This window comes from Oncorhynchus mykiss, chromosome 30 (assembly GCF_013265735.2).
Source record: "Oncorhynchus mykiss isolate Arlee chromosome 30, USDA_OmykA_1.1, whole genome shotgun sequence".
Lineage (NCBI taxonomy): Eukaryota > Metazoa > Chordata > Actinopteri > Salmoniformes > Salmonidae > Oncorhynchus > Oncorhynchus mykiss.
In genome coordinates, this window is record NC_050570.1 from 19,357,167 (window position 1) to 19,383,385 (window position 26,219).

Below are 26,219 nucleotides of genomic sequence, written 5' to 3' on the forward strand. Positions count from 1 at the left end.
TTTTCAATTTCCTTATCAATTTAATTAAAGTTCATTATGTTGTTGGCTTTTTTGTTTCCTTGGTCATCCAGTATGTCATCAAGCTCCAGTCAGACCAGTAAGATGTCTCAAACAAGGATCCCCTCTGCTGGTCAGCTGGTGGTACTGTCTGCCCTCTTGGGTAGCCAGTACCTGGTGTCTCTCATACCGACCAGAACCTGAGCAAAGCAGCACTGTATTTCAAACCATCGTGGAAATAACTGACAAATACATATTTACAGTCACATATAACGTCGTCTCTTCCTGGAGAGTGCCAGTGCTAAGTGATTCTCAGCATCAGCCTTTGATAGACTGCAGTCCCTCACAGTCAGGTAGCTTAATATTGACCCCACAAATTAGGCCCACAAAATAAAATAGTCAATGTTCCAACAACTTATCAGTTAATCATTACAGTTAAATAAACCAATCAACCAGTGGATTATAATTCAACCAGCATTTGGAATCTGCTCCCACATGTCAGTGACCTGGAAAAGCATTTGGAGGAAGACAATATGTGAAAATAAGACAAAACCAGAAAATAGTGAATAATCAGAGGTTCATACTGCCAGACAGTAGATATCTGGGCTGTAGAAGAAGTCACTGTATTCCACCCTGGTAACCAACCGTTCCTTATCAAAACATCGCCCCACTAAAACCTTATTCTTTATGAGGCACAGTCCACAGACCCCAGGCCTGTACGGTGGCTGGGACAGACCGGAGGAGGGGGAACGGTGGAAGTTGTCAAAGCTCATCCTCCATCTGCTGAAACGCTTCTAAGTCCTCTCGCCAATCAGCCATCATGGCTTCCACTGATTTTCTGCTAGAGTCCTTGTCAACCTCAGGCTCCTCCTCTGGCTCAGGGTTCCTCTTAATGGCAGGTCCCACATCTTCCTCAGGAGTCACTTCCTCATTGTGGGGAGCTGATTCATCCTGCTCCACAGTCCTCACGTGTGACTGGTCGAGAGTTGCGGCAGGGACAGGTGAAGTTTGGTCTGTTGAACAGTCTTCCTCCTCCTCCTGAACATCCCTCCCTGAGGAAGGACAGAGGGGTGAGCTCAGTCCATTTTCAGACCACTTTCCACCACAATATATGAACTGTGTCCTGCACAGTCATCCATATAGTATCCTACAATACATACACAGCCATACACCGTTTCCTACTCACTATGCATGTACATTTAACACAAGCACCCATCAGTCATTCCCAGACAGAAACAGGGCAGTGTTGCAGTTTACAAGAGGCAGCGAACAATAAACAGAATGGTACTGACGAGTCATGTGCAGAACAGACCAACAGTAATATTCTTCTGAGGGGTTCTGACATTGCCAGCTATATACACACAAGACTAACCTGCACTGAGCTGCTCTACCACACACAGAATAATGGAGGAGAGAGGAAAGAGATGAGGGTGATACTTACTGCTTTCCAGCAGGATGCCAGGGAGAGGTTCACCTTTGAATATAGAGGCTGTTAAACCAAAGGGTGAAGGGAAAAGAAAGATAGAAGAGGAAAGTTACACTGTTACAGTCCACCACGGGGAAGGAGAGGAGGAGGAAGGAAAATGGAAAGAAGGGAGCCGTTTCCTGTATCACACATCAAACTGGGTGCTTACCACCCCCTACCGCCACTAAGGCTAGTACTGTAAAGTGGCCACAGGCCCACTATTTTGGCTCACCACTAAACCCTGAAATACTGGCCATTTTTAGATCTTTACAGAATCAAATATAGTCCCTAAAATCAGCTGAAATCCCACAAAACTATACAGAAGATGGAAAGACACTGTCCTGTCTTTGTTTAGTCACTAATGTCCAACTGCCCCCTCCAGTGGATCTAACCTCTGTCTCTGGCCTTGTCGCTCAGCAGCACCTCCACCTCCCTGTACTCCTTGAGAGCCTCCAACAGGATATTGCCTTCCTTGTAGAAGAGGAAGAGGAGGGGCAAAGTGACGTCGTCTGTGTTGCGGCCGTCGCCGGCCATCTGGAAGAGGGGAGCAGTGTCACTGCTGCTACCCTCGTTGTCATCTGTGGAGGACGGGGGTAATTAGCAAGGTTAAACATGATACTATAATTTAGCAATGAGGCACGAGAACGTGTGGTATATGGCCAATATACCATGGCTAAGGGCTGTTCTTAGGCACACCCTTAGCCATGGTATATTGGCCATATACCACAAACCTCCAAGGTGCCTTATTGCTATTATAAACTGGTTACCAGTGTAATTAGAGCAGTAAAAATAAATGTTTTGTCATTCCCGTGGTATATGGTCTGATATACCACGGCTGTCAGTTAATCAGCATTCAGGGCTCAAACCACCCAGTTTATAAATAGTAATGCATCAGTTTATTAAAGGCTATATAAAACATTATGAAAGTGTTATGAATTTATAAAGGTTAGAAAAATGATTATAGTTAGTGCAGCCTTCTTGAAGAAGATTCCTTCAAATTGAGATCTTGTGTCAGTTGGTCCTCCTCACCGATGACGATGCCTCCGATGGCCCCAGCCTTCATGATGTGTCTGGCCTTCTCAGCAAACATACATTGGCCCCGCTGCAGCAGAGCAATGCGGCCCTGTACAAAGGCAGCGTTGCTCAGTTCCGCACAGCCACTGTATGGTTCAGCCACTGTCACAAACCCACGAACCTACAGACAGACGAAGAGAAGGGGGGGTGGACATGTTAAAACATCACTCAGAACGACAAAAATAGAGAACATCTGGCACCTAGGGACAAGACAGGAAAAACCAACAAGCAAAGGTGTCCATCCATTGGAAATTGACACACTGAAGAAACTCACCCCCATGATGCTCTTGGAAAGATCTGTGCCAAACTGCGCTGGGCCAGAAGTCAGCACCACTCTGCCGAAGAAGGGGTGGGAGACTATCTGCACAGCGCGCGGAGGGAGCTGCTCCTTCTGCTGCTGGCTGGACAGCTCCATCATCTCCTGCATGAAGCGCATGCCGTCCTCTGCTGCCACAGCACTGACCGCCTAGAGAGAGACCGAGGGAAGGGGAGAGAGAGGAAAGGAGATGGAGAAAGAAAGGAGAGGGCAGTAGATAGAGTAGGGGAAGAGACTGAGTAACTCATATGGGGGGTTGGCAATGGTCTTATGATATCATTCAAACTCTCCCGGCTTGTCCTGTGAATTAATCATTTACCTGTGTAGCGTGTTGGACCAGCTGCACTCTGCCGTCTTTAAGGTGTATAAGGCTGACTCCCATCCTCCTCAGCAGCTCCAGGTGATCAGGGTTGTTGGCCATGAAGTCCTGAGCCCTCAGAGGTGGGCGACCCATCCCCGGCTCACTGGATGAGAGGGTGAAGGGCATCAAAGTTCACATTCAGTATGGTTGTGACAGGAACAATATTCAGTTTAACATGAACCTCACATTAGACATATACTCCCCTATGTATATAATTGGACAGTGAAGCTAAAATGTACAGTGCCTTGCGAAAGTATTCGGCCCCCTTGAACTTTGCGACCTTTTGCCACGTTTCAGGCTTCAAACATAAAGATATAAAACTGTATTTTTTTGTGAAGAATCAACAACAAGTGGGACACAATCATGAAGTGGAACGACATTTATTGGATATTTCAAACTTTTTTAACAAATAAAAAACTGAAAAATTGGGCGTGCAAAATTATTCAGCCCCTTTACTTTCAGTGCAGCAAACTCTCTCCAGAAGTTCAGTGAGGATCTCTGAATGATCCAATGTTGACCTAAATGACTAATGATGATAAATACAATCCACCTGTGTGTAATCAAGTCTCCGTATAAATGCACCTGCAATGTGATAGTCTCAGAGGTCCGTTAAAAGCGCAGAGAGCATCATGAAGAACAAGGAACACACCAGGCAGGTCCGAGATACTGTTGTGAAGAAGTTTAAAGCCGGATTTGGATACAAAAAGATTTCCCAAGCTTTAAACATCCCAAGGAGCACTGTGCAAGCGATAATATTGAAATGGAAGGAGTATCAGACCACTGCAAATCTACCAAGACCTGGCCGTCCCTCTAAACTTTCAGTTCATACAAGGAGAAGACTGATCAGAGATGCAGCCAAGAGGCCCATGATCACTCTGGATGAACTGCAGAGATCTACAGCTGAGGTGGGAGACTCTGTCCATAGGACAACAATCAGTCATATATTGCACAAATCTGGCCTTTATGGAAGAGTGGCAAGAAGAAAGCCATTTCTTAAAGATATACATAAAAAGTGTCGTTTAAAGTTTGCCACAAGCCACCTGGGAGACACACCAAACATGTGGAAGAAGGTGCTCTGGTCAGATGAAACCAAAATTGAACTTTTTGGCAACAATGCAAAACGTTATGTTTGGCGTAAAAGCAACACAGCTGAACACACCATCCCCACTGTCAAACATGGTGGTGGCAGCATCATGGTTTGGGCCTGCTTTTCTTCAGCAGGGACAGGGAAGATGGTTCAAATTGATGGGAAGATGGATGGAGCCAAATACAGGACCATTCTGGAAGAAAACCTGATGGAGTCTGCAAAAGACCTGAGACTGGGATGGAGATTTGTCTTCCAACAAAACAATGATCCAAAACATAAAGCAAAATCTACAATGGAATGGTTCAAAAATAAACATATCCAGGTGTTAGAATGGCCAAGTCAAAGTCCAGACCTGAATCCAATCGAGAATCTGTGGAAAGAACTGAAAACTGCTGTTCACAAATGCTCTCCATCCAACCTCACTGAGCTCGAGCTGTTTTGCAAGGAGGAATGGGAAAAAATGTCAGTCTCTCGATGTGCAAAACTGATAGAGACATACCCCAAGCGACTTACAGCTGTAATCGCAGCAAAAGGTGGCGCTACAAAGTATTAACTTAAGGGGGCTGAATAATTTTGCACGCCCAATTTTTCAGTTTTTGATTTGTTAAAAAAGTTTGAAATATCCAATAATGTCGTTCCACTTCATGATTGTGTCCCACTTGTTGTTGATTCTTCACAAAAAAATACAGTTTTATATCTTTATGTTTGAAGTCTGAAATGTGGCAAAAGGTCGCAAAGTTCAAGGGGGCCGAATACTTTCGCAAGGCACTGTAATTTCCAGAATTTATTCTAAAAATAGAATGTGTTTCTGAACACTTCTACATTCATGTGGGTAGTACCATGATTACAGATAATCATGAATGAATCGTGAATAATGATGAGTGAGAAAGTTAGAGGCATAAATATCAAATCCCCCCCAAAATGCTAGTGACTCCAAAATGACAACACATTGTCTACCATTCATTTCTATTGGGCACAAAATAACCTGAAAACACAACCAAAACAAAGTTTGTAGTCTCACACGCTTGATATAGTCACTGCATGCTACGAATATGGGACCAAATACTAAACTTTTTACTAAATGTAATACACTAAGTGAATTTGTCCAAATTCTTATGACACCTTCAAATTGGGAGACTAAACACACTACATGACCAAAGGTATTTGGACACCTGCTCGTCAAACATCTCATTCCAAAATCATGGGCATTAATATGGAGTTGGTCCCCCATTTGCTGCTCTAACAGCCTCCACTCTTCTGGGAAGGCTTTCCACTAGATGTTGGAACATTGCTGCGGGGACTTGCTTCCATTCAGCCACAAGAGCATTAGTAAGGTCGGGCACTGATTTTGGGCGATTAGGCCTGGCTTGCATTCAGTGTTTACAATTCATCCCAAGGGTGTTCGATGGGGTTGAGGTCAGTGCTCTGTGCAGCCAGTCAAGTTCTTCCACACCAATTTCTGTATGGACCTTGCTTTGTGCGCAAGGGCATTGTCATGCTGAAATAGGAGAGGGCCTTCCCCAATCTGTTGCCACAAAGTTGGAATCACAGAATCGTCTAGAATGTCATTGTATGCTATAGCATTAAGATTTCCCTTCACTGGAACTAAGGGGCCTAGCCCAAAGAGAATATTTTCCACTGGTCCAGAATCCAATGACGGCAAGATTCACACCACTCCAGATGGCATTGTGCATGGTGATTTTAGACTTGTGATTTTAGACTGCTTGGCCATGGAACCCCATTTCATGAAGCTCCAGATGAACCGTTCTTGTGTTGACGTTGCTTCCAGAGGCTACGTACTTCAGCACTCGGCACTCCCCGTTCAAAGAGCATGTGTGGCCTAGCACTTCACGGCTGAACCGTTGTTGCTCCTAGAAGTTTCCACTTCACAATACCAGCACTTACAGTTGACCAGGGCAGCTCTAGCAGGGCAGAAAATTGATGAACTGACTTGTTGGAAAGGTGGCATCCTATGATGGTTGAAAGTCACTGAGCTCTTGTCATTCTACTGTCAATGTTTGTCTATGGAGATTGCATGGCTAAGTGATCAATTTTATACATGTCAACAACAGGCTGAAATAGCCAAATCCACTCATTTGAAAGAGGTTTCTACATACTTTCGCATATATAGTGTACATAAAGTGCATTCATTAATAAAACGGTAAAACAGATATGTAAGAAGAAAAAAACGAATAAAACATTACATTCGGTACTGTCGTCTCATTAAACATTTGATCTCAATTCCAAAATTCTGGAGTATAGAGCTAAATTGTAGTTTTAGCTTCACTGTCCAAATAAATACATAGGGGATGTATGTATAAATGTCCCTTACCGGTGAATGGCAGGACGGGGACAACTCTTGTCCACAGCACTCCTGATTGGATCTCGGAGGTTCCGTGGAAAGGCGGGGTCGGGGAAAAGGAGGCGTGTGTTGGGACAGGTCCAATCAAAGTTAGAGTCATCCAACTCCTCCTCTGACTAAGACAGAGTGGGAGAGAGCAAACATGACTAACTATCATTTGAATATTATTAGATGTACTATCATTAGAATTCTAGCTGATCACAGCAGGTGATCTTACTACACCCACCCAAAGAGATTTGACATAGGCGGAGAGATGAGGCAGAGATGGAGCCTGTACCGTGGCGTTGGCGGGAGAGGGGGCGTGAGGGGCAGTGGACAGGGACAGGGGCAGAAGGTGTGCCTCGGTGGTGAAGATATAATCCTCAACATTAAACGTCAGATCTTCCTCTTCCGCAAACAGCAGGAACAGGTACTTGAACATCTCTGCCAAGAAGAAGGAGTCCATTCTGAGAGGGGAGGAGTTAGGAAGAGAGAGGATTCGTGATATTTGGGGCAGCAGGCCAACAGAGCATAAACCACAAACTATTTTGATTGAACTACATGGCTGGCACACTGTTGATCAGCCACTAAAACCATCCACCTCTTAACCGCCCATCATTAAATCCCTCCCTGTCCCCGGGGTATTCCCCTGGGTCTGGGCTCTCACCGGTCCTCGTGGCTCCCGGTGCGAACGTCCTTCATGGCAGCAAAGCCACAGGGGACCCGGGCAAATCGATTCAGGTTGTCCAGCACCGTGCGGCCTACCTCCAGGTAGTAGGGGTCTTTGGTAGCCTAGAGGGGGTACAGTGGGACCAGGGTTAGACACTGTCCTACTGAATCAGGCAATAAGGAAGGCCACTAAGATCAAATGTACAGTGCATTCGGAAAGTATGCAGACCCCTCAACTTTTTCCACCTTTTGTTATTCTAAAATTGATTAAATTGTTCCACCCCCCCTCATCAGTCTACACACAATACCCTATGTTGACAAAGTAAAAAAAAAACAAGTTTCTAAAAGCTGACAATACCACATTTACATAAGTATTCAGACCCTTTACTCAGTAGTTTGTTGAAGCACCTTTGACAGCAATTATAGCCTTGAGTCTTCTTGGGTATTTTTAAAAACGTTTTATTTATTTAACTAGGCAAGTCAGTTTAAAATGATGGCCTACGGCTGGGCCAATTGTGCGCCTCCCTATGGGACTCCCAATCACGGCTGGTTGTGATACAGCCTGGATTCAAACCAGGGTGTCTGTAGTGACACCTCAAGCACTGAGATGCAGTGCCTTAGAGCATTGCGCCACTCGGGAGCCCCGGATAAGAAACTACAAGCTTGGTACACCTGTATTTGGAGAGTTTCTCCCACTCTTCTCTGCAGATTCTCTCAAGCTCTGTGAGGTCGGATGGGGAGCGTCACTACACAGCTATTTTCAGGTCTCTCCAGAGATGCTCGATCGGGTTCAAGTCCGGGCTCTGGCTGGGCCACTCAAGGATATTCAGAGACTTGTCCCGAAGCCACTCCTGCGTTGTCTTGGCTGTGTGCTTAGGGCCGTTGTCCTGTTGGAAGGTGAACCTTCACCCCAGTCTGAGGTCCAGAGTGCTCTGGAACAGGTTTTCATCAAGGACCTCTCTGTACTTTGATATGTTCATCTTTCCCCTCGATCCTGACTAGTCTCCCAGTCCCTGAAAAACATCCCCACAGCATGATACGGCTACCATGCTTCACCGTAGGGATGGTGCCAGGTTTCCTCCAGACGTGACGCTTATCATTCAGGCCAATGATTTCAAGCTTGGTTTCATCAGACCAGAGAATCTTGTTTCTCATGGTCTGAGAGTCTTTAGGTGCCTTTTGGTAAACTCCAAGCAGGCAGTTATGTGCCTTTTACTGAGGACTGGCTTCCATTTGGCCACTCTACCATAAAGGCCTGATTAGTGGAGTGATGCTGAGATGGTTGTCCTTCTGGAAGGTTCCATCTCCACAGAGGAGCTCTAGGAAGAGTCTTGGAGGTACCAAACTTCTTCCATTTAAGAGTGATGGGGGCCACTGTGTTCTTGGGAACCTTCAATGCTGCAGACATTTTTGGTACCCGTCCCCAGATCTGCCTCAACACAATTCTGTCTCAGAGCTCTACGGACAATTAATTCGACTTCATGGCTTGGTTTTTGATCTGAAATGTAATGCCAACTGTGGGACCTTATATAGACAGGTATGTGCCTTTCCAAATCACATCAAATCAATTGAATTATCACAGGTGGACTCCAATCAAGTTGTAGAAACATCTCAAGGATGATCAATGGAAACAGGACCATTTCGAGTCTCATAGCAAAGGGTCTGAATAGATGTAAATAAAGTATCCGTTTTTTAATAAAAACATTTTTAAATTATCAACAATTTCAACCAACCAATTTTCGCATTGTCATTATGGGGTATTGTGTGTAAATTGATGAGGAAAACATTTCATTTAATCCATTTTAGAATAAGGTTGTAACGTACCAAAATGTGGAAAAAGTGATGTATCGTTATGTCAACTTCTAGACTGCATGTCTCCACAGTCCTTACCTTGTACAGGAAATAGGTGCTCTCTGCAAACTCAGGTCTTAGTGGATGCTGAGCCCAATGTACCCTGAAATCAGTGGTGAATGCCTGGGGAAGACATAGAGAGGGGTGTTAAAGGTTACAGCCTGAGTGAGTACAAAGAAAGAGGTAGAGATGGAGCATAAAAGAGAGCTTACCTCTGGGAGGAAGTTGTGTTTCTTGGTGACTTGATAGAGCATCTCATGGGTCTCAATGGCCGGCCGGATATCTCCCTTCAACACCTGGGGGATTCATTAACAATGTTAGGAGAGTAAAATTCTTAATTGGTCTCCCTAATCTCAGCACCAGGTCTATGTACTAAAACCCCTGCTTAGGCAGCTGGTCTGTTAGTGATGCCAGGCTGAGTGTCTCACCTGCAGCCCAGGGAAGAAGGCCAGGAGGGAGTCCATCCAGGTGCGAGCAGGCAGCAGAGGCTTGTGGATGTGAACGTCCAGCAGGAGAGGAGGCTGGCTGATGTACTTCATTATAGACGCATAGTGCTGGAAACACAAATAATGAGAACATTTGACAAGCTAAGGATGAGAATCGTTAACAGCATACTTTGTGTGGATTGAACAATAAGGGCATAAAAGCATTCCATTATCCAAGCCAGAGTAAGGTTACAGTGTGAGGTCACTCACAATGTTGAAGCGCTGCAGAAACAGGTCATCTCCCAGGAGAATATAGGCCTTGAGCAGGTACTCATAATACGAGTCAATCCCTGCTCCCACTCCGCTGTCTGGAACAATACAACACAACAGTGTACCATTTCATACTGCAGAAACACAGGCATGCCTTATTTCTACAAGTACAGAACATCAGCTCCAACCGCCTTGCCTGTTCACTTCTATCACACCCAATACATTGTCCGTCACTGGATAAATCCAAGGAAATCCTCCTTTACAATACAGTAGATAGCAGTTGTGGCCTGGGACTGGTTCCCTCTCTCACCCCTGCGGACCCACTCTCCTGAGTGGATGTTGATGGTTGTTCCCACCAGGTTGCTATTCCTCTGCCTCTTCTCCCACAGGAAGTCGAGGGCTCTCCGTGCATGGACCTGTGTAGAATACAATGAATCAATATCATTCAGACACACTGGCATATAGGATAATCAACAATGAAGGTCTAGTCGTGCCGTCTACTAGTATTAGTCCTGATCTGAACAAGGTTTAAAGTAAGAGATGATTGTCTGTTTTTACCTCAAACACAGGGTCCCCAGTGAAGCGACTCAAGGCAGCGAACTCCAGGATAATTGTGCCAGCACAAGCTGTACAGGTGTCCGTCTCTGTGCCCGTCCGACTCTCAGGACTCCTGAGGCCATGCTTCAAGTTTACCTGTTGAGTGGAATAAAAAGGCTCAATATATTGGTCATAGACTCAAATCCACAGCTGTGTCCAAAGACATTGTTCAGGTGAACTATACAGCCATAGAAAACCAGGCTGCGGAAAACTGTAGCAGCTGTATGCAGAGCACTGAAGCAGATAATACAATTATGCAGTCATAATTGGAGAGGGCTGTGTGTGTGTACACATGAGTGTATATGGTCAGGACATATCCCAACAGCTGTGGTCTTATGTATAGTCTGAGGGCTCACCCTGGGGTAAGGCAGGCCACTGCTGGTGTTGAAGGCAGGCAGGAGTCTGAGACCCACGTCTTTGGCCATGTGGAGCAGCTCATCCTGGTACCACTGCATGTGATACCCTGTATCCTTCAGCATCACCGCCATGGAGTGGCCCCCTAGCAGCCCTCTGGAAACATGAGGAAAGTCACAATGGTCACACAATAGTATGTGGACAACCCTTTAAATTAATGGATTTGGCCATTTCAACCACACCCATTGCTAACAAGTGTATAAAAGAGCACACAGCCATGCAATCTCCATTGACAAACATTGGCAGTAGAATGTTCTTACTGAAGAGCTCACTGACTTTCAACGTGGCACTGTCATAGGATGTCACCTTTCCAACAAATTTCTGCCCTGCTAGAGCTGCCCTGGTCAACTGTAAGTGCTGTTATTCTGAAGTGGAAATCGCCTGTCCTCGGTTGCAACACTCACTACCGAGTTCCAAACTGCCTCTGGAAGCAACGTCAGCATAGGAACTGTTCATCAGGAGCTTCACGAAATGGGCTTCCATGGCCGAGCAGCCACACACAGGGCTAAGATCACCATGTGCTATACCAAGCGTCGGCTGGAGTGGTGTAAAGCTTGCAGTCATTGGACTCTGGAGCAGTGGAAACGCGTTCTCTGGAGTGATGAATCACCCTTTACCCTCTGGCAGTCTGACGGACAAATCTGGTTTTGGCAGATGCCAGGAGCACGCTACCTGCCCGATTGCATAGTGCGAACTGTAAAGATTGATGGAGGAGGAATAATGGTCTGGGGCTGTTTTTCATGGTTCGGTCTAGGCCCCTTAGTTCCAGTGAAGTTAAATCTTAACGCTACAACATACAATTACATTGTAGATGATTCTGTGCTTCCAACTTTAGTGGCAACAGTTTGGGGAAGGCCCTTTCCTGTTTCAGCATGACATTACCCCTGTGCACAAAGCAAGGTCCATACAGAAATGGTTTGTCGAGATCGGTGTGGAAGAACTTGACTGGCCTGCACAGAGCTCTGACCGCAACCCCATTGAACACCTCTGGGGTGAATTGGAACGCCGACTGCGAGCCAGACCTAAACGTCCAACATCAGTGCCTGTCCTCATGAATGCTCGTGGCTGAATGAAAGCAAGTCCCTGCAGCAATGTTACATCACACATACACAGTTTGTTTGCTGTTGTATTTGTGCTGTTGCCAGTGTCTTCTGTCTGTATCGTCTGTTTTGTCTTACATCGTTTTTTTTATTTTTATCCCAGCCCCCATCCCCACAGGAAGCTTCTTGCCAGGCTATTGTAAATAAGAATGTTCTTCTTCACTGACTTGCCTGGTTAAAAAAAAGAATAATAACATTTCCATCCCCTCAATAATTGACTTTATTTTTCTTTTTTCTTACCCCAGCACACGGATGTTGGTCTCAAAGACAGACACCACAATGTCATTGTCCAGTCGCACATCTCTCAACACTCTCCTCACCGCTTCTTCAAACTCTGTCGTCTTATTTAAGAGCTGTAAGTAAACACAGAATTAAATATATGAAAATCATTGTCTACCCAGAGGTTAGATAATCCAACTAATCCAACTAAGGAGGTTGGTAAAACAAACTAAAGATGAAACCTAGGCCTCCCGGGTGGCACAGTAGTTAAGGGCACTGTCCCTGGGTTCGCGCCCAGGCTCTATCGTAACCGGGCGCGACCGGGAGGTCTGTGGGGCGACGCACAATTGGCCTAGCGTCGTCCGGGTTAGGGAGGGATTGGTCGGTAGGGATCTCCTTGTCTCATCGCGCACCAGCGACTCCTGTGGCGGGCCGGGCGCAGTGCACACTAGCCAAGGTTGCCAGGTGCACGGTGTAGCCTCCGACACATTGGTGCGGCTGGCTTCCGGGTTGGATGCGCGCTGTGTTAAGAAGCAGTATGGTTGGATGCGCGCACCAGCGACTCCTGTGGACTGGAAGCAGTATGGCTTGTGTATCGGAGGACGCATGACATTCAACCTTCGTCTCTCCCGAGCCCGTACGGGAGTTGTAGCAATGAGACAAGATAGTAGCTACAACAATTGGATACCACGAAATTGGGGAGAAAAAGGGGTAAAATTCAAAAAAATAATATTAATAATACAAAAAAATATGAAACCTACCACTAGAGTGTCCAAGGTGTCGATGAGGGTGAGAGAGAACCTTAAAACACACAAAGACAAATCAATCAGCATCAATTATAGTCCCTTATGGCTAGAAGATATCAACAGAGAGTTAGGGTATTACAATGCCAGCAGGACTGTCTCCAGGCACTCACTTCCCCAGTGCGTCGTCCACGTCTCCCCGACTGGGCTCCTGCCCACGCACCCTCCCCCGACACGTCAGAGGCATCAGCTCATCTGCTGGGTATGCATGGTCCTGGAAAACACAACCAATAATATATATTTTTTTATATTTAACCTTTATTTAACTAGGCAAGTCAGTTCAGAACAATTTCTTATTTTACTGCCTACTCCGGCCAACCCTGGGCGAATGGTGCACCGCCCTATGGGACTCCCAATCACAGCCGGATGTGATGCAGCCTGGATTCGAACCAGGTATTGCAGTGTCTCAGACCACTGCGCCACTCGGGAGCCAATAAAGATCCATGGTAGTGTGTAGAGGTCGACCGCTCATGATTTTTCAACGCCGATAACGAAAATTGGAGGGCCGATACCGATTAATCAGACAATATATATATATATATATATATATATATATATATATATATATATATATATATATATATATATATATATATATATATATATATATATATATATATATATATATATATATATATATATATAATAATTACAATAATACTGAATGAACACCTACTTTAACTTAATACATAAATAAAAATCGATTTAATCTCAAATAAATAACGAAACATGTTCAATTTGGTTTAAATAATGCAAAAACACTGTTGGAGAAGAAAGTAAAAGTGTAATATGTGCCCAATTAAAAAAGCTAACATTTAAGTTCCTTATTCAGAACATGAGAACATATGAAAGCTGGTGGGTCCTTTTAACATGAGTCTTCAATATTCCCAGGTAAAAAGTTTTAGGTTGTAGTTATTATATGACTATTTCTCTCTATACCATTTGTATTTCATATACCTTTGACTATTGGATGTTCTTATAGGCACGATAGTATTGCCAGCCTAATCTTAGGAGTTGATAGGCTTGAAGTCATTAACAGCGCTGTGCTTCAAGCATTGCGAAAAGCTGTTGGCAAACGGAGGAAAGTGCTGTTTGAATGAATGCTTACGAGACTGCTGCTGCCTACCACCGCTCAGACAGACTGCTATATCAAATCATAAACTTAATTATAATATAATAAAACACAGAAATACGAGCCTTAGATCATTAATATGGTTAAATCAGGAAACTATCATTTCGAAAACAAAACATTTATTCTTTCAGTGAAATATGGAATAGTTCCGTATTTTATTGAACGGGTGGCAACCCTGTCTAATTACTGCTGTTACATTGCACAACCTTCAATGTTACGTCATAATTATGTAAATATCTGGAAAATTAATTACGGTCATTGTCAGTAAGAAATGGTCTTCACACAGTTCGCAACGAGCCAGGCGGCCCAAACTGCTGCATATACCCCGACTCTGGTTGCACAGAACGCAAGAGGAGTGACAGTGGCGAAGTAGGTTATGATTTGATGATAAATTAACAGGCACCGCATTGATTATTTGCAACGCAGGACAAGCTAGATAAACTAGTAATATCAACCATGTGTAGTTAACTAGTGATTATGTTAAGATTGTTTTTTTATAAGATAAGTTTAATGCTAGATAGCAACTTACCTTGGCTCCTTGCTGCACTCACGTAACATGTGGTCAGCCTGCCAAGCAGTCTCCTCGTGGAGTGCAGTGTAATCGGCCATAATTGGCATCCAAAAATGAAGATTTCCAACTGTTATGAAAACCTGAAATCGGCACTAATTAAATGGGCCATGCCAATTAATCGGTCAACCTCTAGTAGTTTGTAAACATATGTCATATAGAACGTAACATCTTATTGACATACAGTAGGTCTAAATAAGGTTCAACTATCAAAAAAACTACCACACCAAAATCAAAATCAAGTTCCTGGCAAATAAAGCACACACTCTGCATTCTGTCTGGGCTACACCACCCCACATTCATTTGATTGCATTAATGGGGTTTAGTCTTACACCTTTTAGCACTGTAATAAAAATGATTTACAGATCCAGTTGGCACCACACTTTCAGTGTGTGCTCTGTGCTGACAGACTGTCTCCTGTTACAAAGTTAGAGAGGAGACATGGGAACTCTAGGTAGTTTTGCACATATGGATATAGATTATCTTCCATGTCATAGTAATCTCAATAGGCGATATCCCAGTGCGGATACAACACCCGGTTTTGGGACCACTAATTAGGAAATATTTTGATAACAGTATGGGTTTCCCTGTTCATATAGACAAGGTTTAAAAAATAAATAAAACAGCACTAACCGGTTTCTCTCGTTTGTCTCATTCCCCTGTTTTCTTTTGTTTTCTGTGAATGTGATAGGAGTGTTGTGTGAGTGTGTAAATAAGATAGACATTTGAATAATACGATGACTGAAATTGAGTTAATAAAGGCCTCCCGAGTGGCGCAGTGGTCTAAGGCACTGCATCGCTGTGCCACTAGAGATTCTGGGTTTGAGTCGCAGCCGGGAGACCCATGGAGCGGCACACAATTGGCCCAGTGTTGTCAGGGTTAGGGGAAGGTTTGGCCAACAGGGATATCCTTGTTCCATCGTGCACTAGTGACTCCTGTGGCAGGCTGTGCACACTGACACCGCCAACAGTGATATCCTTGCCCTCCTGTGGCGGGCCGGGCGCAGTGCGCTCTAACCAAGGTTGCCAGGTGCACAGTGTTTCCTCCGACACGTTGGTGCGGCTGGCTTCCGGGTTGGATGCGCGCTGTGTTAAGAAGCAGTGCGGCTTGGTTGGGTTGTGTTTTGGAGGATGCATGGCTTTCGACCTTCGTCTCTTTTGTTGTAGCGATTAGACAAGATAGTAACTACTAACAATTGGATACCACGAAATTGGGGAGAAAACGTTTGTTTTTTTAAGTTAAAAGGAGCCACCAGCTTTCATATGTTCTCATGTTCTGAGCAAGGAACTTAAACAATAGCTTTTTTACATGGCACACTTTTACTTCTCAAACACTGTATTTTTGCATTATTTAAAACAAATTGAACACGTTTCATTATTTGAGACTACATTTATTTTATTTATGTATAATATTAAATTAAAATAAGTGTTCATTGTTCATTCAGTATTGTTGTAATTGTCCTTTAATACAAATAAATAAATAAATAAAATATATATATATAAAATAAGAATAAATAAATTAAATCGGTATTGGCTTTTTTTGGTCCTTCAATAATCGGTATCGGCATTGAGGTTGTTGCCCTGGCACCACACGGCCCAGTCTCTGACCTCCTCCCTATAGGCTGTCTCATTGGTGATCAGGCCTACCACTGTTGTGGCAAACTTAATGATGGTGTTGGAGTCGCGCCTGGCCGTGCAGTCCCGAGTGAACAGGGAGTACAGGAGGGGGCTGAGCACGCACCCCTGAGGAGCCCGTGTTGAGGATCAGCGTGGCGGATGTGTTGTTACCTACCCTTACCACCTGGGGACTAAATATTTAGTCCCAGGGTCCTTAGGTTATTGATGAGCTTTGAGGGCACTACGGTGTTGAACGCTGAGCTGTCGTGTCAATGAATAGCATCGTCACATAGGTGTTCCTTTTGTCCAGCTGGGAAAGGGCAGTGTGGAGTGCAATAGAGATTGCATCATCTGTGGATCTGTTGGAGCGGTATGCAAATTGGAGTGGGACTAGGGTATCTGGGATAATGGTGTTGATGTGAGCCATGACCAGCCGTTCAAAGCACTTCATGACAACAGACTTGCTACGGGTCGGTCATCATTTAGGCAGGTTACCTTAGTGTTCTTGGGCACAGGCACTATGGTGGTCTGCTTAAAACATGTTAGTATTACAGACTCTGACAGGGAGAGGTTGAAAATATCAGTGAAGACACTTTCCAGTTGGTCAGCACATGCTCAGAGTACAAGTCTTGGTCACCCGTCTGGCCCTGTGTCCTTGTGAATGTTGACCTGTTTAAAGGTCTTACTTACATCGGCTGCGGAGAGCGTGAATACACAGTCTTCCGGAACAGTTGGTGCTCTCATGATAGTTCCGTGTTATTTGCCTCGAAGCGAGCATAGAAGTTGTTAGCTTGTCTGGTAGGCTCGTGTCACTGGGCAGATCTCGGCTGTGCTTCCCTTTGTTATCTGTAATGGTTTGCAAGCCCTGCCACATCCGACGAGCTTCAAAGCCGGTGTAGTATGATTCGATCTTAGTCCTGTATTGACGCTTTGCCTGTTTGATGGTTCGTTGGAGGGCATAGCGGGATTTCTTATAAGCTTCCGGATTTGAGTCCAGCTCCTTGAAAGTGGCAGCTCTAGACTTTAGCTCAGAGCGGATGTTGCCTGCAATCCATGGCATGTACGTACAGTCACTGTGGGGACAACGTCATCGATGCAGTTATTGATGGAGCCAATGACTGATCTGGTGTACTCCTTAATGCCATCGGAGGAATCCCGGAACATATTCTAGTCTGTGATAGCAAAACAGTCCTGTAGCTTAGCATCGGCTTCATCTGACCACTTCTTTATTGACAGAGTCACTGGTGCTTCCTGCTTTTTTTGCTTGTAAGCAGGAATCAGGATAGAATTATGGTCAGATTTGCCAAATGGAGGGCGAGGGAGAGCTTTGTATGCGTCTCTGTGTGTGGAGAAAAGGTGGTCCAGAGTTTTTTCCCCCTCTGGTTGCACATTTAACATGCTGATAGATATTTGGTAAAAACGGATTTAAGTTTCCCTGCATTAAAGTCCCCAGCTACTAGAAGCACCGCTTCTGGGTGAGAGTTTGTTGTTTGCTTATGGCGGAATACATACAGCTCATTCAATGTTTTCTTAGTGCCAGCCTCTGACTGTGGTGGTGTGTAAACTACGAAAAAAACAGATGAAAACTATCTAGGTAGATAGAGTATCTCATAAGCTGTAAACCACACTACCTCAGGCGAGCAATAGCTCGAGACTTCCTTAGAAATCGTGCACCAGCTGTTATTTACAAAAATACATTGTCCGCTGCCCCCATTATGGACTGATTGTTTTGATGGCTGTTGTGAACTAAAGATGTTGACACTATTCTCAGCATGCCCTAGTGAATGGAGAGGGTGAACTCTGCTCCTAATCCTTTTGATCTATAGGCATTTCCTTATAAATAGTGGAAACATGATGCTCGTCTTGGGTCATGTTCATTATCCCCAGATTTTAAGGTGGTAGTAGGTGACACAGTAGTTGCAGCAAAAGACTAAGTATCTTGGATGTGTGCTAGATAACCATCTGACAGGGGCATGGCACAAAATGTTATTGCCAAAGTGAACCATAAAATTAGGTTCCTGGCTAGAACCTCCAAATGTCTGGATAAGAATGCAATGGGGACATTGGCAGGGGCTATTGTTCAGTGCCACTTTGCATACTCTTCCTGGTACAAAAGTGTCCCCAAGATATAAAAAAAATGAATTGCAGATATCTCTGAACAAATTAGTCAGGATTATTCTTAAACTTCCAGCACTTAAGCATCTTGACTATTACCACTTTTAAAGCCTTAGACGGCTTAAAGTGGAGGAGAGTCACTCTGATAGAATTGTGTCTTGAACATAAGAGTGTCCACAGTACGGTCTCCAGATACTTATGTAACTACTTTAACTTAGTAAGGGATAACCATAACTATTCAACTAGGAGTGAAACTGACGTTGTTCCTTTAAGATTTATGGGTGGTATGGGTAAAGAAACTTAAAAAAATAAAATAATCGGCTGCCATTCTTTGGAATAATCTTCCAAAGAATTTGAAACTTAACCTCCATAGGCAGTTTCAAGTTCTCACTGAAAAAATGGCTTCATTAATGCACTTGACAAAAAGCAACATTTGTTGTGGATTTATCAAAGGCCTTAGATTCAGTTGACCATGAATTGTTGCTAGCTAGACTCAGAAACATTGGTCTCAGTGAAGGGGCAGTAAATTGGTTTAGGGACCATCTTTGACAGAACACAATGTGTTCTTACAAGTCTAGCTTTCCTGAGATTAACATAGAGGTGTGCTCCAGAGTTCCATTTTAGCTCCTGTGTTGTTCTCAATTTTTATTAATGATTTGGGAAGGGGATGCAATCAGCAAAGCTATATCTATATGCAGATGTTACAGTTGTATATTAATATGCTCCTTCTCTGGTACAGGCTGTTGAAGAGATCCAGAATGCTTTTCAGTCACTGCAGGAATCCCATTATGGTCTCAAACTGGTCTTGAACTTACAATAATCTAAAAATTCATGACCTTTACCAGAGCTAGAACAACTTCGTTGACAAGCTCCATTACTGCATTAATTAATTGAGTGCAATTGTTTGTGAAGAAATCTAAAAAAGTCTCTCTCCTTTTGATTACAATAATTTCACAACAGTTAGTCATCCTGGGGCCTGTGACAGCACTTGACCCTGTATAAAACAGTCCAACCAGAAGGCAAATGAGGACATTTATGATATGAGGACATGAACCTTGGGTCTGTGTGCTTGTTTGATTAATGGCTGAGGTAAAAAATAACTTCTAGGCCAGGCCTAATCATTCGATTTAGGAACAAAAAAGCACTAGGCCAAGTGTCAGTGTTTTGATGAACAGCTAGTGTCAATATATCAGTCACCCAGTTCAAAGCCACACAAGTCCACGGTAACAGGACACAGAGGTGAAAGAAGCAAACAGGCATTAGTCTAGCTACCAAAATAGACCCACTGTCCTCAAATTAGATCTAAAGAGACCTAGATGTTTATTATATTTGAAAATAATAAAAAGTATGGGAGCAGAGCAGTGCATTTAGCCTATTACAACAAACCCAGCTGTGCCCTGGACACCATATGTGAATTGATTGCCCCCCCATCTATCTTCAGAGCTCGTGCTGCTAGGTGACCTAAACTGGGACATGCTTAACACCTACAATCTAAGCTTGATGCCCACAATCTCACACAAATGATCAATGAACCTACCAGGTATAACCCCAAATCTATAAACACGGGCACCCTCATAGATTACATCCTAACCAACTTGCCCTCCAAATACACCCCTACAGTCTTTGTAAGGAATAAATGGACTTCACACAGTTCGCCACGAGCCATGCGGCCCAAACTGCTGCATATACCCTGACTGCTTGCACGGAACGCAAGAGAAATGACACAATTTTCCTAGCTTAAAGAAATTCATGTTAGCAGGCAATATTAACAAAATATACACGTTTAAAAATATATACTTGTGTATTGATTTTAAAGAAAGGCATTGATGTTTATGGTTAGGTACACATTTGTGCAACAGTGCTTTTTTCACAAATGCACTTGTTAAATCATCACCCGTTTGGCGAAGTAGACTGTGATTCGATGAGAAATTAACAGGCACCGCATCAATTATATGCAACGCAGGACACACTAGATAAACTAGTAATATCAACCATGTGTAGTTAACTAGTGATTATGTTAAGATTGTTTTTTATAAGATAAGTTTAATGCTAACTAGCAACTTACCGTGGATTCTTGCTGTCCTCGCGTAACAAGCAGTCAGCCTGCCACACAGGCTCCTCATGGAGTGCAATGTAAGACAGGTGGTGAGAGCGTTGGACTAGTAACCGGAAGGTTGCAAAAACGAATCCCCGAGCTGACAAGGTAAAATCTGTCGTTCTGCCCCTGAACAAGGCAGTTAACCAACCGTTCCTAGGCCGTCATTGAAACTAAGAATGTGATCTTAACTGAATTGCCTAGTTAAATAAAGTTGTAAAAAAAAATAATAATAATAATTAAAAACACAAAAATCAGCCACAATCAGTGTCCAAAAATACCGATTACAGATTGTTATGAAAACTTGAAATCGGCCATTCCGATTAATTGGTCGACCTCTAGTCCGGACCTCTGGCAGTCTCTATGGGGGTGCCACAGGGTTCAATTCTCAGGCCGACTCTCTTCTCTGTATGTATCAATGTCGTCGCTCTTGCTGCTGGTAATTCTCTGATCCACCTCTACGCAGACGACACCATTCTGTATACTTCTGGCCCTTCGTTAGACACTGTGTTAACTAACCTCCAGACAAGCTTCAATGCCATACAACTCTCCTTCCGTGGCCTCCAACTGCTCTTAAATGCAAGTAAAACTAAATGCATGCTCTTCAATCAATCACTGCCTGCACCTGCCCGCCCGTCCAGCATCACTACTCTGAACGGCTCTGACTTAGAATATGTGGATAACTACAAATACCTAGGTGTCTGGTTAGACTGTAAACTCTCCTTCCAGACTCACATTAAGCATCTCCAATACAAAATTAAATGTAGAATCGGCTTCTTATTTCGCAACAAAGCATCCTTCACTCATGCTGCCAAACATACCCTCGTAAAACTGACCATCCTACCGATCCTCGACTTCGGCGATGTCATTTACAAAATAGCCTCCAACACTCCACTCAACAAATTGGATGCAGTCTATCACAGTGCCATCCGTTTTGTCACCAAAAAGCCCCATAACCTACCCACCAATACGACCTGTACGCTCTCGTTGGCTGGCCCTCGCTTCACTCTCGTCACCAAACCCACAGGCTCCAGGTCATCTACAAGTCTCTGCTAGGTAAAGCCCCGCCTTACCTCAGCTCACTGGTCACCATAGCAGCACCCACTCGTAGCATGCGCTCCAGCAGGTATATCTCACTGGTCACCCCCAAAGTCAATTAATTCTTTGGCCGCCTTTCCTTCCAGTTCTCTGCTGCCAATGACTGAAATTAACTGCAAAAATCACTGAAGCTGGAGACTCATATCTCCCTCACTAGCTTTAAGCACCAGCTGTCAGAGCAGCTCACAGATCACTGCACCTGTACATAGCCAATCTGTAAACAGCCCATCCAACTACCTCATCTCCATACTGTATTTATTCATCTTGCTCCTTTGCACCCCAGTATCTTGCACTTTCATCTTCTGCACAGCTACCATTCCAGTGTTTAATTGCTATATTGTAATTACTTCACCACCATGGCCTATTTATTGCCTTAACTCCCTTATCTTACCTCATTTGCACTCACTGTATGTAGACTTTTTCTTTTCTTTTTTTCTACTGTATTATTGACCGTATGTTTCTTTATTCCATGTGTAACTGTGTTGTATATGTCGAACTGCTATGCTTTATCTTGGCCAGGTCGCAGTTGCAAATGAGAACTCGTTCTCAACTAGCCTACCTGGTTAAATAAAGGTGAAATAAAAAAATAAAAATGAATACCAGTACATCTCAACAGAACATCTAAAATGTTTTGCATTATTAGATTGCTGCTAAACCACTCTCTCAGTTATGTGAAGGGGACAGGTGGTGACGAGACTTACCATATAATTGGAATAAGCATGGTCAAACATCTCAACCACTTGGTTCCTTGAGGGGAAACAAAGAAATAAGTCAGTTTAGCTCAATCTATTTTATCAGTCTGAACTTGCCACACATCTAGCCCAGGAGCAGACATCTTTCTCACTCACCTCAGCTTGAGCTTCTCCTCTCGTGACATAGACTGTCCCAGCCTGCATAAGTTGCTCAGCAATAGCAGCAACAATAGGGTCGACATTGTTGCAGGGCGGAACCACAACACCGTCCACATAACTACAACCTAGCTCTCTCAGTCAAGTACAACTGTAACCTACCATCACATTAATATAGGCCTAGACACCAAAAGTCTCTGATAAACACAAACACACTCAGATCTCATGTGCACATATTCAGAACCAGGGGACATTTCAGGCCCAGTTACTGTCTGGTCCAACGGTTAATGAATGCATCCCAATACCACATGGAGGCAGTGCTGTTTATAAGGCCTACAATACTGTTACTAATCAGCTTGTTAATGCCAATTTAGACACCATCTATGACTCACTTGTCCTCTCCAATGTCATACAGTACAAATCCAGGTTATGGTTGAGGTGTGACAAGGGGTTGGACAAACAACTGTATCTAAAATCCTAAATCAGGCTAACATAACAAGCAATCTATATATTTGACCATTTGCAGGAATGCTGTAGCTATTATGTAAATTGATAGTGATCTGTCATAGAATGTGTCTCATAATCGAAGACAACGTTCCAGTCGTGTAAAGTACTTCAGTTTTTTTGGGGAGGTATCTGTACTTTACTATTAATACTTTTTACAAATTTTACTTCACTACATTCCTAAAGACAATAATGTACTTTTTACTCGATAGATCGTCACTGACACCCAAAAGGACAGGAAAATTGTCTAATTCACAAACTTATCAAGAGAACATCCCTGGCCATCCCTACTGCCTCTGATCTGGCAGACTCACTAAACACAAATTCTGTTTGTAAATTATGTCGGAGTGTTTTAGTGTGCCCCTGGCTATCCGTAAATTAAAACTATAAAATTGCGCAGTCTGGTTTGCTTATTATAAGGAATGTGAAATGATTTATATTTAAACTTTTGATTCTTAAGTATATTTAAAACCAAATATTTAGACTTTTACTCAAGTAGTATTTTGCTGGGTGACTAACTTTTACTGAGTCATTTTCTATGAACGTATCCTTACTTTACTCAAGTATGACAATTGGGTACTTTTTCCACGACAGCAAAGTTCTACCGGGACCTACAGCAGCGTTAACACATGCTCCTTCCTTAACTGAGTGTCCAGTTCCTTAGAACCATGTTCACCTGCTGGTCACACCCTCTGACACACACGGCACCAGGACCTACAGCAGCTTGTAACACGTTGGCAAAGCTTCAATCAACACAAAACATGATTCACATACTGCTAATACTGCTGTCTAACGTTTCCTAACTAACGGGCAATCACATTACTCAATACTGACAGAATAACGTTATTCCCCAAGCCAATCAAAACAACCTGTCCTTCCTTATTAACGTTTCTTGACATCCGTGACTTTTTGAGTAAGCAGACACCATAAAAGCCTACTGCCAGGAATACTGGCAAGCTGAATAGGTAAATTTGATCGCTTTCTGATTAGACTAACAAATAATTAGCTAAATCATTATATATTTAGTTAATTCATATATATTATCACAACAGTAACGTTAACTGGCTAACGTTATCGTTGCTATCGACAAACAGCGCTAATGGCGCTGGCGCTAGCTATCGGTCTTTCCCTGGAACAATTAGGATTATATTCATGAAGCAAGACTGTTGTTAGATCCTACTCCTTTGACAGCTCTCTTCTTTCGTTAGCCAGTTGTTGGGGCGCATAGCCAGCTACAGTAGCAAGCTGTAGCTAGCTGGCCAGCTTGGCCGGTAAACGACAGTCCGAAAACAAGTGAAGTAGGAAAGTCGCCGGGTCGCTTTCGGCCGTTGAGTTAGTGTATTTTGTTCTTCTTGTTAAGCACGAAAATATTGCTTTAATGATGGACCACCAGCTGACCGTCCAAGAAAAGCGAGTAGTGCTGTTTAGAAGATAAATGTCAACATCCGCATCCGGTTAGGTTTTGGTATCCACCCCTCTGCCCGCCCAATGTAGTTTTGTTGTACATTTGGGGAGAATATTCTTTATAAAATTAGATGGCATATACATTTGACATTTCCTTGAATATTTGGCAGACATCCGAGTGAATCTCCCACCATTTTTGATATTCACTAAAATTCCCATCTAGCCTAGCGAACCAGACTGGTCTCATAGACTCGACGTAACATAGTAAACGTGAGTCCGAGAAGGTGATTCGTATAATATGTTACGTTTGGTATAGAAGAACAAATTCTTATTTACAATGACAGACGATGCTGCCGCCCTATCAGACTCCCAATCACGGCCAGTTGTGATTCGAACCAGGGTGTCTGTGATGCAGTGCCTTAGACCGCTGCGCCACTTGGGAGCAACTTAATGCCTCAATCACACTGACCGCAACATTGCGCAAACAAATCCAAAATATGTACCATTCAGACTACACTGCAACGCAATGCAAACCCAGCGTTCCATTGTAAATGAATGTACTTTTGAACAGTGGCGATTTTAGCATGCAAATCTTGGTGGGGCAAACAAAACAAAAAAGTGGTATGCATGCCAGCAAAGCCACTACACATTAAAACATAGCTGATATGGCAGACTTGCTTAAACAAATGTGGTTTCTACTGACAATTGAGATGTACAAACTATGGCACGGGGAAAGAGGCATTCCGTAATTTCGATGAAGACATTAATGAGCAAGCGACCACGGACGTAGTCAATATAATTATTTGTTCAGCACGTTGATTGCCATTTGGGTCTTTGCACGTCAAAAAAGATACACGTCATATAACACTATTTGACGCGTTAAATGAGCTTTTAATTTGACACGTCAGATAACGCAATTATATTCTAGAATGTTGTGTGTGCTGAATTTGCATGTGCAAGCCAAGCACCACAACTACTATCAGTAACACTGTCAAAGCTGTACAAAAAAAGTGTTTATAATACCGTGTTGGTGAAAATATACCAAATTATTAGGTTGAGGCACATGGGCTACTAACAGCTTACTACACAATATACACTAAGTATTATTTGATTGGCTACAGTATACATTTCTCCTTTGCATATTACATAATTTATGCAGCAGCATACGAGACATTTTTGGACTCACCTTATGAAGGTGGCGTAGTGGTCCTTTGCTGGCAAATTGTGTCATCAAACTTTGTCATCAATGTCTGGCATTCTCGGGATTTATGGTGGGAACACAGCCACCCCATTGAACAGCAGGCTAACGTTAGTGGTTTCTTTGCAGTTAGCCACTGATTCCTTCCAAAAGAGTCATTGTCGAATTTGCGATTTCCAACTTGTTGTGTAATCTTTAAGTACAATGGCCGATGAGCACCGATATGTTTTATCTATAATTTCTCTTCATTATTTATCTTCATAATGACAAGGATTAAAAAGGATTTGCTAGTAGATTGTTGACTTGATGACAACTGATGATGACTGCTAGCTAAGACTTTGAAAGTAAGAGATTGACATGATCAGTCCAATCAAAGCGATTGTAGATATAACGTGATTTGATGTCATTCTATCTGTGGCCAATGACCTTGAGCCTTCTTGGTTGGGCACTTCTAATATAACTCTATGGCAGAACCCAAGGGGCTAAAATTTTCGAGCTCTAACCTTAGAATTGGGGTTGAAGAGACAGAAAACTGAGCCAATCAGGCACAACACTGTATTTTCTGCTGGCTAGCCCCACCACCACAGAAGACACTGAGCTAGGCTGAAACACCTGCATTTTGGAGCTGCCTTACTCAAAAAAGCAAAAAAG

The 26,219-nt window shown here is 43.4% G+C and overlaps 1 protein-coding gene across 5 annotated transcripts; it reads right to left on the reverse strand.

Annotated features, from left to right (window-relative positions):
- Positions 1–25,789, reverse strand: LOC110521491 (ER degradation-enhancing alpha-mannosidase-like protein 3). 5 transcript variants are annotated; one of them, XM_036968674.1, is made up of 21 exons: positions 25,557–25,789; positions 22,316–22,361; positions 13,103–13,203; positions 12,948–12,987; positions 12,208–12,320; positions 10,810–10,963; positions 10,415–10,549; positions 10,167–10,272; positions 9,857–9,954; positions 9,590–9,715; positions 9,374–9,457; positions 9,201–9,284; positions 7,309–7,433; positions 6,889–7,108; positions 6,633–6,778; positions 3,172–3,316; positions 2,811–3,002; positions 2,492–2,657; positions 1,855–2,040; positions 1,439–1,486; positions 1–1,049 (listed from the first exon to the last, which is right to left on the reverse strand). In XM_036968674.1, the coding sequence occupies exons 2-21, from the start codon at positions 22,343–22,345 to the stop codon at positions 760–762; spliced, it is 2,589 nt and encodes an 862-aa protein (XP_036824569.1). In that variant the 5' UTR covers positions 22,346–22,361; positions 25,557–25,789; the 3' UTR covers positions 1–759. The 5 variants fall into 5 exon arrangements, with proteins under 5 accessions (XP_036824569.1, XP_036824567.1, XP_021454750.2 ...); XM_036968672.1 differs by lacking the exon at positions 25,557–25,789 and adding an exon at positions 22,463–23,339 and having other exon boundaries at positions 6,940–7,108; XM_021599075.2 differs by lacking the exon at positions 25,557–25,789 and adding an exon at positions 22,463–23,338.
- Positions 25,790–26,219: the final 430 nt, after the last annotated feature.

Coding starts and splice junctions, on each gene's coding strand:
- LOC110521491 (XM_021599075.2), bottom strand. CDS start 22,581: ATGTGGACGGTGTTGTGGTTCCGCCCTGCAACAATGTCGACCCTATTG. Junction 12,321..12,947: donor ACACCTTGGACACTCTAGTG/GTAGGTTTCATA, acceptor GTTTACTTACAG/CTCTTAAATAAGACGACAGA. Junction 9,955..10,166: donor AGGAGAGTGGGTCCGCAGGG/GTGAGAGAGGGA, acceptor GTATTGTTCCAG/ACAGCGGAGTGGGAGCAGGG.